We start from the raw sequence: 13,341 nt of genomic DNA on the forward strand, positions 1-13,341 counted from the left end.
CAGGTTTAAGCCCTCGGTGATGAGACACGCAGGGCCTCATGGGATGGGGGTGGAGCCAGCCCTTTCCTCCCCATCCCAACGAGACTCTGAGTTACCGCCCATGAATGGTCTTTCTGGCTCCTGATCAAGCTGCTTAAATGGCCATGATCCCAGAGACTCAGGAAAAAAATCTCAGAACCCAGCAGGTTTTGGCATAAGTTACTCCAAATTTAAGTGTTAAAATTTTGGAATTCTGAATTCACACCGCCACTACTGCAGCCACGCAACATCATGTGTTATTCTTAACCAGCATAGAAAACAAATTGTCTACTGTTGCCTTTTTAGAGATCTGACTGTTGGGGTAAAATCCCAAATAATAATGGTGGGTCTGGTGTCAAAATATTGAATGTGATCAAAGTAGAGAGAGAGAGAGTAATATGGAAATCATCTGCCCCACAGGTAGGGGGAGGGTGTGGGATGGGGGTATATTGGGGTTTTGGGGGGCTGGAGCGATAGCACAGCGGTAGGGCGTTTGCCTTACATGCAGCCAACATGGCCGACCCGAGTTCGATTCCTCCGCCCCTCTCAGAGAGCCCGGCAAGCTACCGAGAGTATCTCGCCCGCATGGCAGAGCCTGGCAAGTTCCCCATGACGTAGTCGATATGCCAGACACAGTAACAACAAAGTCTCCAATGGAGACGTTACTGGGCCCGCTCGAGCAAATCGATGATCAATGGGAGGGCCTTTACTTTTTACTTTACTTGGTGGTGTAGAATGGGCACTGGTGAAGGTACGGGTGTTTCATTGTATGACTGAGACTTAAACCTTAAAACTTTGTAAGTGCTTTCACGGTGATTCAGTAAATAAAATTATAAAAAATGAAAAAAATAAAAAAGTAAGGTGGAGTTCATGCCCAATTTAATCAGCTAATCAGTGACTGAATAGCAGTACTCCTACATAAAAAAAAAAAAAGAATACTCTAGCCAGCTAGATTATCAGATTTGAAGGAACAGTGAAGAGATTCAGGGAGAAGCAAGAACATAAGCAATTCATAGCCTTGAAACCAGTCTTGCAAGATGCATTACAGGTGCTTCTTTAAAAGATGAGGCAAAACTTTTCAGTAATTGGCATTGAGTATGGCATTCATTCATGGCACTTATAGTAACCCTCTGCTAGATTAAGTTTGCTTACTTTATCTTGTTAAGAGAATTTATACATTCACAATAATGTACTAACATTTTATTTATATGAAATGTTAAATACCTGATCAGGTGTTTTTAGTTTTACATTTACTAATTGATGAAGACACGTAAGCAGCATCTATGCTATAATATTTTCTAACACATAGCACAGTGGGTAGGGCGTTTGCCTTGCATGTAGCTGGGTTGGCTGACCCGAGTTTGATTCCTCTGCCCTTCTCAGAGAGCTCGGCAAGCTTCGGAGAGTATCTCGCCCGCATGGCAAAGCCTGGCAAGCTACCCGTGACGTATTCGATATGCCAAACACAGTAACAAGTCTCACAATGTTACTGGGCCCGCTCGAGCAAATTGATGAACAATGGGAGGACAGTGACAGTGACAACATAAAGCCAATATCCTCTTTCTTGTCATAAAACACACTTATACTACTGTAGGCCTATTTAGATCTCTCCTGAAATTTTTCTTAACTCTGTTCACTAAGTAAATTTTCCATCTGTAGGATTTATCTATTTCATGTAGACCTTACAATGCATCAACACAAAATTATTCATAATATTATTTTTTAAACTTACATATTTTCAAAAGAGATAAAGTTTTCAAATTTTTTTCTTTACCACTTTATCATTGATTTACAATTTTGTGGAACTCCAGGATTTAGTTTTATTCTCCTATGTGTGTAGGTGTCATCACCTCGACCAATTAAAAAGAGAGAGAGAGAGAGAGATCTATCCCAAATATGACATAAAAAAGAAACATAATAAGGGAACAGCAAATGGCCAAACTCATTAGAAGGGAATATATTATTCACAGAACTGAACTCACATGAGTGGGTATTGGGAGGAGTTCTCAGGACAGCGGTGGAAGGAAGCAAACTCTCTGGTGGGGGGTGTGGTGTTGGAATGGTGCATCCATGGAAAATATGAATAATATTATTGTAAATCCAAAAACCTAAATAAAAATGGTTTAAAAAAATAGCTTTGCTAAGTATTACTCTATGATGCCAGTCTCTCAATAGTGCTATAAACAGGTCCTGTCAGGGGTACGGTGTGGCCAGCAGGTCAATCTATACCTGTAAGGCAAGTGCATTAGCAGCCTGATAGTGCCTTCAGATTTCTAGATACCCCAAAATTGCTGCTGTGCCTTTGGCCAGACCCCGACGACTTGGGGCAAAGTTTACCAAGAAAGTAAACAGCCAAAAGTTAGGTATGTGCTAGACATACTCACAAACCACCTACGGCTCAGCTATATAATTGAAGGCAAGGCCTCTCTGGTTCCTGCTCAAACTGCTTTAACAGCCATGACCCCAGAGACTCAGGAACAAATTTTGGAACCCAGCGGCTTTTGGCAGAAATGCATCTGGTCCCCTCAGTAGGTTACTGGCGCCGGGTAACCCCAGATGGGAGTAAGTTTCGTGCCTTGGCCTGTTCCCCCTGGTGGCTGGGTTGCCGCCATCCTCCAGAGGCCATTGGACTGTGAGGTTTGGGCTCGCAGTGATGAGACACGCAGGGCCTCACGGGATGGGGGTAGAGCTGGCCCTTGCCTCCCTGCCCCAATGCGACCCTGAGTCGCCATCCATGAATGGCCTCTCTGGCTCCTGATCAAGGTGCTTAACGTCATGATCCCAGAGACTCAGGAAAAAATCTCGAAACCCAGCAGCTTTTGGCAGAAATCTTTCCAGATTTAAGTTTTAAAATTTAGGAATTTCAAAATCATACTGCCACTACTGCAGCCATGTGATATCATATGTTATTCATAACCAGCAATAGAAAACAAATTGTCTACAGTTGCCTTTTCAGCAGATCTGAATGTTGGGATAAAATCCCGAATAGTAATTGTGGGTCTGTGGTCGAAATATTGAATGAAATCAAAGAGAGAGAATAATATGGAAATCATCTGCCCCACAGGTAGGGGGAGGGTGTGGGATGGAGGATATACTGGGGTTTTTGGTGGTGGAAAATGAACACTGGTGAAGAGACAGGTGTCTCATCATTGTATGACTGAGACTTAAACCCGAAAGCTTTGTAACTGCTCTCATGGTGATTCAATAAATAAATTTATAAAAAAAGAAAAGGAAAAAAAAAAGTAGGGTGGAGTTCATGCCCAATTCAATCAGCCTAATCAATGGCTGAATAAATAGCAATACTCCTTACATAAACAAACAAACAAACAAACAAACAGGTCCTGTCTTCCTGTCTTAAACTGTGTTGAAGACCAGAGGAAAACAGAACAGAGTAGCTTCCTAAGTCATATAGCCTGGACGTGCATGCAAATCTCAGATTTGAACTCTGTGTAGTGCGTTACAAGCGTTTCTGTTCAAAAACAATAAATGCACGCTGCTTCTACTCTAATTTAACCCGGTTTATTTTTTACTGCATTTCATGACATTTTTATTGCATTTATTAAGAGTAGCTGCTGTAGTTTCTATTGCAGTAGTAAATGGTGCAAAAAACCAAAAAACAAAAACCCAAAGCCAGAGAAGCCTGCAGACTGAAAAGCTTCCCGCTCACCCCAGTTTCCTGTCACCAGGCTCCCCCAGGAATTACCAGCACCCACTTTCCTCAACAGCACCCCAAGCAAATGCTTATTTGTATCCCTCGCTCATTAATTCCCCCCTCCCCCACACAAATATAGTATACTGGATACAATCTGGCTCATGGCTTTTTTCGCTTAACAACATATACTGACACTCATTCTATATTAACAGACTAGGAGCTTCCTCATTCTTTCCGCTTTTTTTTCTTTTTTTAAAACTGCAGATGGTGTAAACGAGGGGTGGGCAAACTTTTCCTGTAAAGGGCCAGATAGTAAATATTTTAGGCTTTGTGGCCCATATGGTCTCTGTCACATATGCTGCTGCTGCTTTTCTTATAAACCTTTAAAAATGTAAAAGCATTCTTGTCTCTTGGGTCGGACAAAAACAGGCTGAAGGCCAGATTCTGCTAAGCACTTGCATTTGCTGATCCTTGAACCAACAGGCGCTTACCCTTGTATCCAGTCATCTTCTACTCTGGGACCTTCTGGAATGTTCTAAAAGAGACTGAGGGTGTAGGGTGGGGTGGTGGGGTGAGGGCATGGAGGGACATCAGATTGTAGTGGAGGGATAGTGACATTCTGGTGCTGGGTCTCTCAGTTCTACACTACCATTCTCAGCCATACCATCTTTCAGTCATTTCTGCCTTTGTGAGGGCTCGGCCCCTTGGCCAGCTTCTTCTTAGGGCTCAGCCACCGCTCAAAGGTCACTCCCTAGGGAAGTCATCCCTCATCTACCTTAAGAGCCTTTTCCCTCTACCATCATCTTCATGATCCTTGTGGCCAGCTATACTGGTCTGTAATTGCATTTTTCATGCTAAAACACACGGGTCTCTCTGTTGCCTGGCACAGGACACAAAAACAAAGTTTTTTTGATAGAATTTTTCAATGGGCTGGAGCGATAGCACAGTGGGTAGGGTGTTTGCCTTGCATGGGGCGGACACGGCCAACCAGAGTTCGATTCCTCCGCCCCTCTCGGAGAGCCCGGCAAGCTACTGAGAGTATCTCGCCTGCACGGCAAAGCCTGGCAAGCTACCTGTGACGTATTCGGTATGCCAAACACCGTAACAAGTCTCACAATGTTACTGGGCCTGTTTGAGCAAATCGATGAACAACAGGAGGACAGTGACAGTGACAGTGAATTTTTCAAGAACTTTGGTCCAGTTTGCCTTTCCTAGTAGATTTCTCTCCACTCCACACCTTATATTTTAACTCTTTAGCTCCACTGGGTTTCTCACTGGAAATCACAGACTAAATATTGAAAGCCCAAGAATGCAGTGCTGTTGGGACTCTCTGGTACCAGGGACCACTAGAGCTATATGTGGAGATGCTTAGGAGACTATGGAGTACTGAAGATCAAACCAGGGTTTATACACATTAGGCATGCATTCTACTCTTGTACCGATTTGCTGCCCCCTCTCCCTGCCCAACATTTTATATCTTTGGACATATCAGCTATTCTTTCTCTGAGTAACAAACTCTTATTCAGCCAGCAACACCACTCCCAAATCCCAAATGTTACTTTTTTTTTTTTGGCAATTTTTTTTGTGTTTTATTTATTTATTTTTTTAAATTTTATTGAATCACCGTGAGATAGTTACAAGCTTTCATGTTTGGGTTACAATCACACAATGATCAAACACCCTCCTCCCACCAGTACACATTCCTCACCACCAATATCCCTGTTATACCCACCCTTTCTCACCCTCCCCCTGCCTCCATGTCAGACAATATTTCCCATACTCCCACTCTACTTTTGGGCATTATGGTTTGCAATATAGACATTGAGAGGTTATCATGTCTTGGAAACTTTCATACTTTCTTTAGCAAGAGTCAATTTCTCCTTCTTACAGGCTTTCCAGAGCACGTTTTTGGTAAGCAAAATCATTTGCTTACCAAAAACATTTATTGCTTGATATACTTAACATATTTTGAGAACCCCCAAATGTTATATATTTCTTTTTCTTTAATTATAGAACTGGAGTGGTAGCACAGCGGGTAGGGCGTTTGCCTTGCACGCAGTCAACATGGCCGACCCGAGTTCGATTCCTCTGCCCCTCTCAGAGAGCCCGGCAAGCTACCGGGAGTATCTCGCTCGCATGGCAGAGCCTGGCGAGCTACCCGTGATGTATTCGATATGCCAAACACAGTAACAACAAAGTCTCCAATGGAGACGTTACTGGGCCCGCTTGAGCAAATCAATTAACAATGGAAGGACAGTGATTCAAAGGAATGGTGAGTCTAACCTTCCACCTGGATGTGTCCCCTGTCTACTCATTAAATGTTGAACTCCTTTAGTTGCCAGACAGTTGTTGGCAACTTCCTCTCACAAAGGAGACGTTACTGGGCCTGCTCGAGCAAATCGATGAACAACGGGAGGACCGTGACCGTGATAATTATAGAGCCACTCTTTATGGTTCTCAGACTTGGTGGTGTTTGGAGGGCTCTAGGGCCATACCCAACAGCGCTTAGGAGGCCAGGTGATGCCAGGGACTGAGCCCAGGGCTTTGCAATACCAGTCCTGTGTTCTACCACTTGAATCACATCCCCAGACGCCTATGTAATTCTTTTTTTTATTTCAGCAGACATTTAACTGTGCTAAGTGCTTTATGTACTTTATCTCATGCACCTCTTCTAATAACGTTCACAAGGCAGGTACTATTATTAACTGTACAGATGGGGAAGGAAAAGGCCGGTTATATAATGTGCCCCAGGCGGGGGTGGAATGTACCACCTGGCCATCCTGTCTGCTGGGAGGAAGATTTCTGGAGGTCTGTGCGCCCTTGAGCTGGAATAGGGTGGGACACAAATCTTCATTTCTCGACAGGATGCCTGGGGGTACATGTTGTTCAGAGAGGGACCAGTTGGGACTCACTCCCCTGAAGCAAGGTGATGAGACTGCCCGAAGCATACTGTGACTGTCATCCCCAAGGGCAGCCAAAAGTCCTTGGGGCCTGTCTCCTGCTGCCACATGCTGCTTATGCATGTGGACATAAGTTGCTCTGCCAGCTCACCCTTGAGCTAATGCCAAGGGACCACAGGGCTCTGGGCAGGAGGGTGAAAGTCTAGGAGGCAGAGAAGACAGGGCCAGGAGGTGCTGATGTTTCCCTATCTTTTCTTTTAGCTTTTTCCCCCAGATTTATTGAGGTATAAGAGACAAATACAACCATATATTTAAGGTGCCTAATGTTATACTTTATCATGTGTAAACTTATGAAAAGCAAAGCCCAAGGAGTAATCCTATGGAAGAGGAGAAAATATTTAGAGAACTTAAAAGAGATGATCCAGTAAAGGGTTCCTAATGAAAAAATATAAGAAACCTGTACAATTTCACAAAAAAACAGCTAATGATCTAATTAAAAAATGGTTAAATTAAAATTAAAAAATAAAATGAAAAAATTAAAAAATGGTTAAAGAATGAAAGAAGATAAATAAGTGACAAAGAGGAATAAGAAAGGATAGTATTTCTTCCTTTCAGTGAAGAAAGTATTCTTGCATATTTCTTTATGGACTAAAGGCATCCATCAGGCAACAAAACAATTAAATCCTTTTCCCTAAGAAGTTTGCACACACCTGAATGAGGTTCCATCCCTGGTACCCTGAGCCCTGCCAGGAATGGTCCCTGAATGAAGAGCCAAGTGTAACCCCTGAGCATTGCTGGCATGGCCCCCAAATAAAACCAAAACAAATAAATGAAAGTGCAGAATCTTTTCCCCCTCTTTGGCAAAGTAGCTCCTGGAGTAAACTCAAATAGTGCTGCAAGAGTGACTTGTACATTGTTTGATTTGGTTTCTATTTTGGCAATCGATCACTTTACAGCTCACTGGGAAAATTCTGTAAAGTGAAATAAATAATGAACTCTAGAGCAGTTTACTCCAAGTGTGTTCCTTAGACCACCAGTATTAGAATCAGCTGGAAGCTCTTAGAATTTCAAATACAGGGTCCCACTCCAGACATGACAAATCAGAATATGACTTTTAAAACGATCCCCAAGAGAAATGTAAGGGGAAATGTTAATGAGAAAATAGTCTCATGTTAGTGATTATTTACTTGTGGCTCTTTCAGGGTCAGGGGAATGAGACCCATTGTATTTACTTTTCTCCCTTCTGAAATCCGACACGCCATCTTGTCGGTAAAGAAGCGAACAGCACCTGGCCCAGACAAGGTCAGAACCGAACATCTGAAGAACCTGCCATCAGTACTCATCAATACACTGGGTCGGCTCTTCACACGCTACCTGTCTGAATGCAAGGTTCCATCCCAATGGAAAACCAGCAGGACTGTACTACTGTTCAAGAAGGGAGACCTCCACAACATTGGCAACTATCGCCCGATCTGCCTGTTGTCTGTTGTCTACAAGCTGTTCACTCAAGTCATCCTGAATAGGATTGTCAGAACACTAGATGAAGGACAACCATGCGAGCAAGCAGGTTTCTGAAAAGGATTTAGCACAATCGACCATATCCACACAATAACCAAGCTCATTGAGGTTTCTCGGGAGTTCAAGATGCCACTCTGCCTAACATTCATTGATTAAAAGAATGCCTTTGATTCTGTTGAGATGGAAGCGGTCATTGAGGCCCTAGCCAAATAAGGTGTTGAAACTCAATACATCAGGATTCTCCGTGAGCTGATTCACTACCAGGATTTCACCATTCTACAGGGAGGTTCCGGGGCCGAGATCTCCAAGCCTACTCGGATTGGGGCCGAGCATTTTCCACCCAGATCCTCCAAATTCCAGTAGGCGAGGGTCCACCCACCAACTGGCCCCCTGGCGCCGTGTAATTCCATCAACGGCCAAGACTCAGAGACTATAAAAACCAGCTCCCGGAAGAGAACAGTGCAGTCTCTTGCCGCGGCGCCTGGCTGTCCTCGCCAGGATCCCTTGGAGAGGAGCGGGTTGAGCTTTCCTCCCCGCCCTGACCAGGGCTCCGGCAGCCAAAGACCTCCAGGACCAGCCACCACCATGCTGAGACCACTCTCCGCACACATGAAGGTACTGGCAGAGGGACAAAGTCACGCAGGTTCTGGGGCTGAGATCTCCAAGCCTACTCGGATTGGGGCCAAGCATCCTCCACCCAGATCCTCCAAATTCCAGTAGGCGGGGGTCACACCCACCAACTGGCCCCCTGGCGCCGTGTAATCCCATCAGCGGCCAAGACTCAGAGACTTTAAAAACCAGCTCCCGAACGGACATCTTATTATGACATCTTATTATCTCATTTCTACTTTGACAAACTGGCAGGCTACCGAATATAGCCTGCCCACACGGCAGAGTCTGGCAAACTCCCTGTGGTGTACCCAATATGCCAAATACCAGTAACAATGATGGGTCTCATTCTCCTAAAGAGCCTTGAATATAATCTCAGGGCTCGGATGAAGGAGATGTTACTGGGGCCTGCTCGAGGCAATCGACGAATAACAGGATGATTTGTGATTTGTGATTTGTGACAGGGAGGTGATCATTGACATCAAGAGAGGGGTTCGGCAGGGTGATACCATTTCACCGAAACTCTCCAGTGCCACTCTCAAGTATGTCATGTGATGACTGGAGTGGAAAGGAATGGGAGTGAAGATAGACAGTTGGCAACTACACTACCTCCGCTTCGCTGATGACATTGGTCTTATAACACCAAACATCAGCCAAGCGGCACAAATGCTGGCCGATTTCGACTGTGAGTGTGGAAAGGTCGGACTATAGCTGAATCTCACAAAGACAATGTTTATGAGAAAGGACTTTGTTCCTAATGTTCCATTCACTCTCAATGGGACGAACATCTCCAAATGCAACAGTTATGTGTACCTAGGTCGAGAAGTCAACATGACGAATGACCTGGCACTTGAGTTGCACAGGAGGAAGAGAGCAGCTTGTAACACCTTCAAGAACGTCCAAGAAAAAGCTAAGAGGACCTAAGAACCTCCGGCTCTGGTCACATCTCTTTGATTCCACTGTTCTTCCTGCATTAATATACGCCTCAGAGACCTTGGCCCTACAAAAACAGGATGAGAACTCTATTAGGGTCTCCCAAAGAGGAATCAAAAGAGCTATGCTTGGAATATCACGCTTCACTCAATTGAGAGAAAGAATCCGGAGTTCCAACCTCCGCCGACATTTAAGAATCCGGGACGCTGTCTCGTTTGCCAAAGCGTTGAAAATCAGACGGGCTAGACACGTAATGAGATTTTGAGATGACTAGAGCCATTACCGACTGGATTCCACAACACGTCAAAAGATCGCACGGCCGCTTACCTATGAGATGGTCAGACTTCTTCATCAAGACCCTGAACGATCAGTTTGAGGTTCTTCCTGTTCCTAGAACGAGCAGACGCCATTGGGCTACACTAGCACGCAACAGGAATGAATAGAGATGTTACTGGCACCCGCTTGAGCAAATCGATGAGTAACGGGATGTCAAGTGATCAAGTGATCAAGTGATCAGTGATTATGGTCCATTTTGAAAGAGGTTAGAAAGACCCACTGTTGGTTGGGATGTAGGAAAAAGGGAATGCTCATTCACTGTTGGTGCGACTGTTGTCTGGTTCAGCCTTCATGGAGAACAGTCTGGAGACTTTACAAAAATATGAAAAATAGAACTGGAGAGATAGTACAGCTATTAGGGCTCTTGAATTGCATGAAGCTTGATCTTCAGCTCTTTCTATGTCCCCGAGTCTCACCAGGAGTAATCCCTGTGCACAGAGCCAGGAGTAAGCCCTAAGCATTAACATTTATGGCCCCAAAACTAAAAAAGCAAAGTATAGCACAGCGGTAGGGCATTTGCCTTGCACGCAGCCAAAACTAAAAAAAGTTAAAAAAATAGAGCTACTTATGATACCCAACAATTCCACTCCTTGGTATCTATCCCCCAAACAAAATCACCGATTGGAAAAGATGCTTGCACACTTATTTTCATTGCAATCTTATTTATACTAACTGAGATCTGGAAGCAACCCCAAAGCCCAGATACCCAATAACAGATGATTGAACAAAGTATTTATCATATATTATCGTATATATAAATGTATATATGCACACACATAAAGACACACACAACAGAATAGTACTCAGCTCTAAGAAATGATTTTTTGGGCTATAACATGGATGAAACTAGACAGAGGTTATATTAAGTGAAATAAGTAAAACAGAAAGATAAATATTCCATCACATGTGGGTCGTAAAGAAATGAAGCAAGGCTGAATGTCCAGTGAAAACTAACCCTTAGACTCACAACAGGACTGAGGTTGACAAGGGGGTGGGGTAGATGGAAAGGGTTCCAAAGACAGTGGTGGAGGGATATTAGTTTTGTTGGTGGGTGTGGTATTGCAACATTGTATTACTAAAATATAAACTTTTACACTCTTGTAAATCATGTTCACCTTAAGAAACAGTTATATCACTTTTCAAAATAAAATAATCCCTTAAGAAATTCACTAGCTGGGCTCGAGCAATAGCACAGTGGGTAGGGTGTTTGCCTTGCACGTGGCCAACCCGGGTTCAATTCCCAGCATCCCATATGGTCCCCTGAGCACCGCCAGGGGTAATTCCTGAGTGCAGAGCCAGGAGTAACCCTTGTGCATTGTCAGGTGTGCCCCCCCAAAAAAAGAAATTCACTAGAACTTTAAAGTTTGAGACACGTGACTTAGAATGCCAAATTAAAAGGTATGTTTGGTGTTCATTTCCTTACAAATTCTGACTTATTTGATTAGGATGAGATGGAGAAATTTCCTACCTTTTAAGAAACTGTGGTTCAGAAGCACATAGTGGAAATAGTACCTGCAGTGCATTTAGAAAATTCTGAGACCACCACTCAGCACCACCACTTACAAATTATATAATCCTGATTAATGACTCCATTTAACCAAGTTTTTGCTTCCTCTAACATAAAACGAAGATACTAAACATATTTGGCTGTGAGACTTAAAGATGCTGACATATGTACTGTGCCTAGTATAAGTGCACTGTATATATATAAATGTTGTTAAGTAGTGTAACAATTAGATCAGACAGCTACCTATTCACTGCACCACTGAACAGTGAATTGGGCCGGAGAGTGCTGATTCTTTTCAACTGCTGGTAGAACAAAGACCAAAGAATTGCAATGGATGCGGTTTTTCTGTTATATTAACCTTGATCTAAAAGGAAAAGGATTCAGCTAAAGCAGTTATCAAACTTTATTGTGCATTAAGAATCACCAGGGGAATTAAATAAACAAAAAACAACAAAAGGAAAAAGAATCACCTGGAAAGTGAATTAAAAATGCTGGTCCTTAAGTTCTGTTTCCCAGAGATTCAATTTCATCAGGAGATCTGGGTTAACCTCCAAGAACTGAATTCTTTTTCTTTGTTTTGGGGCCATACCTGGTGGTACTCAGGGGTTACTACTGACTCTGTACTCAAGAATTACTTCTGGCAGTGCCCAGGGGACCATATGGGATCCCAGGGATTAAACTGAGTTGGCTGCACGCAAGGCAAATGCACTACCCACTTTACTATTGCTCTGGACCCCTGGGATCTGCATTTATATACCAAAGAGAGTTGATAAGCATGTGAGTCTTTCAATTCTGCCCTGAGAAACAATGGCTTAGAGACTGTATGTTCATTCAATATATTGTAGCACCTGATGGAGGGGAGATCTGAGTCAGTACTGGGAAATACACTAAAAGATTACTGAGATTCAGTCTAGTATCACCCAGCTGGGAAACAGTGCCTTTGAGGAGAACGTAAGATCCATTGTGCTGAACTAGGTATCACTAAGAACAGAGCTCAGAAGAGCAATGGGAAAAGAGCCATACCTGGGCTTCTGCAGCTTCAACAGTGTGGGAAAGATTTCCATTTTGCACAGGTTCTGAAGTATCACTTGGTGTCGTCATTTCAACATCTGTACTGGTGCTGTTTGGAAGCTCAATTTTTTCTGTTATAAAATTTCAGATACACACACACACACACACAAAGAAATTAAATGGAGTCAATGGAGGTTAGAGCCATATTGGAAGGAAGATCCTTCTTAAAAAGTTTGTCCAAGGGGAAGACATGCACAATTTTATGTGGCACAATGTCATAGGAAGAGGACCTGATTGAAGGCAGGCATCCAAGTATTTTACTCCTTTTATGGCTGTATAGAAATTAGGGTATATGTGTGTATATGTTGGGAGGAGGGAGGAGGGAGGAAGAGAGAGAGAGAGAGAGAGAGAGAGAGAAGAGAGAGAAGAGAGGAGAGGGAAGAGAAGAGTAGAGATGAGAAAAGAGAAGAGAAGAGATTAGAAGAGAAGAGAAGAGAAGAGAAGAGAAGAGAAGAGAAGAGAAGAGAAGAGGAAAACGTTGAGAACATCTCAGGCTGAGATTGAGATGTGTGTGAATATCTAAGACAGAGGATGCACTGAATTTAAAATTCTTTTGTTTTGGAATCACACCTAAAAATGGTAAGGGGCTACTCCTGGCTCTGTGATAGAGGTTGGAGGAATTGCTTTTGGTACTGTTCGAGTGCCTGTTTGGTGTCAGGAATCAAACTGGGCCTCCTATAAGCAAAGCATGCACCCAACCCATTGACCTATCTCTCAGGCCGAGATTTGCATGAAAAATATGTTTTGGGAAACACCTGGTGGAGCGTGGAGACCATGAAGTGCTGGAGGTTTAACTT

The 13,341-nt window shown here is 43.5% G+C and overlaps 1 protein-coding gene across 4 annotated transcripts in view; it reads right to left on the reverse strand.

Annotated features, from left to right (window-relative positions):
- The window catches only part of SLC24A2 (solute carrier family 24 member 2), a 285,931-nt gene that overhangs the window by 41,139 nt on the left and 231,451 nt on the right, over positions 1 to 13,341 (reverse strand). For all 4 annotated transcript variants that reach the window (XM_056117392.1, XM_056117396.1, XM_056117391.1 and 1 more), the window contains one exon: positions 12,497 to 12,615. In XM_056117392.1, coding sequence (XP_055973367.1) covers positions 12,497 to 12,615 — 119 coding nt within the window. The remainder of the gene's footprint in view (positions 1 to 12,496; positions 12,616 to 13,341) is intronic.

Source organism: Sorex fumeus, unplaced genomic scaffold, assembly GCF_029834395.1.
Source record: "Sorex fumeus unplaced genomic scaffold, SorFum_2.1 ptg000034l, whole genome shotgun sequence".
Taxonomy (NCBI): Eukaryota; Metazoa; Chordata; class Mammalia; order Eulipotyphla; family Soricidae; genus Sorex; species Sorex fumeus.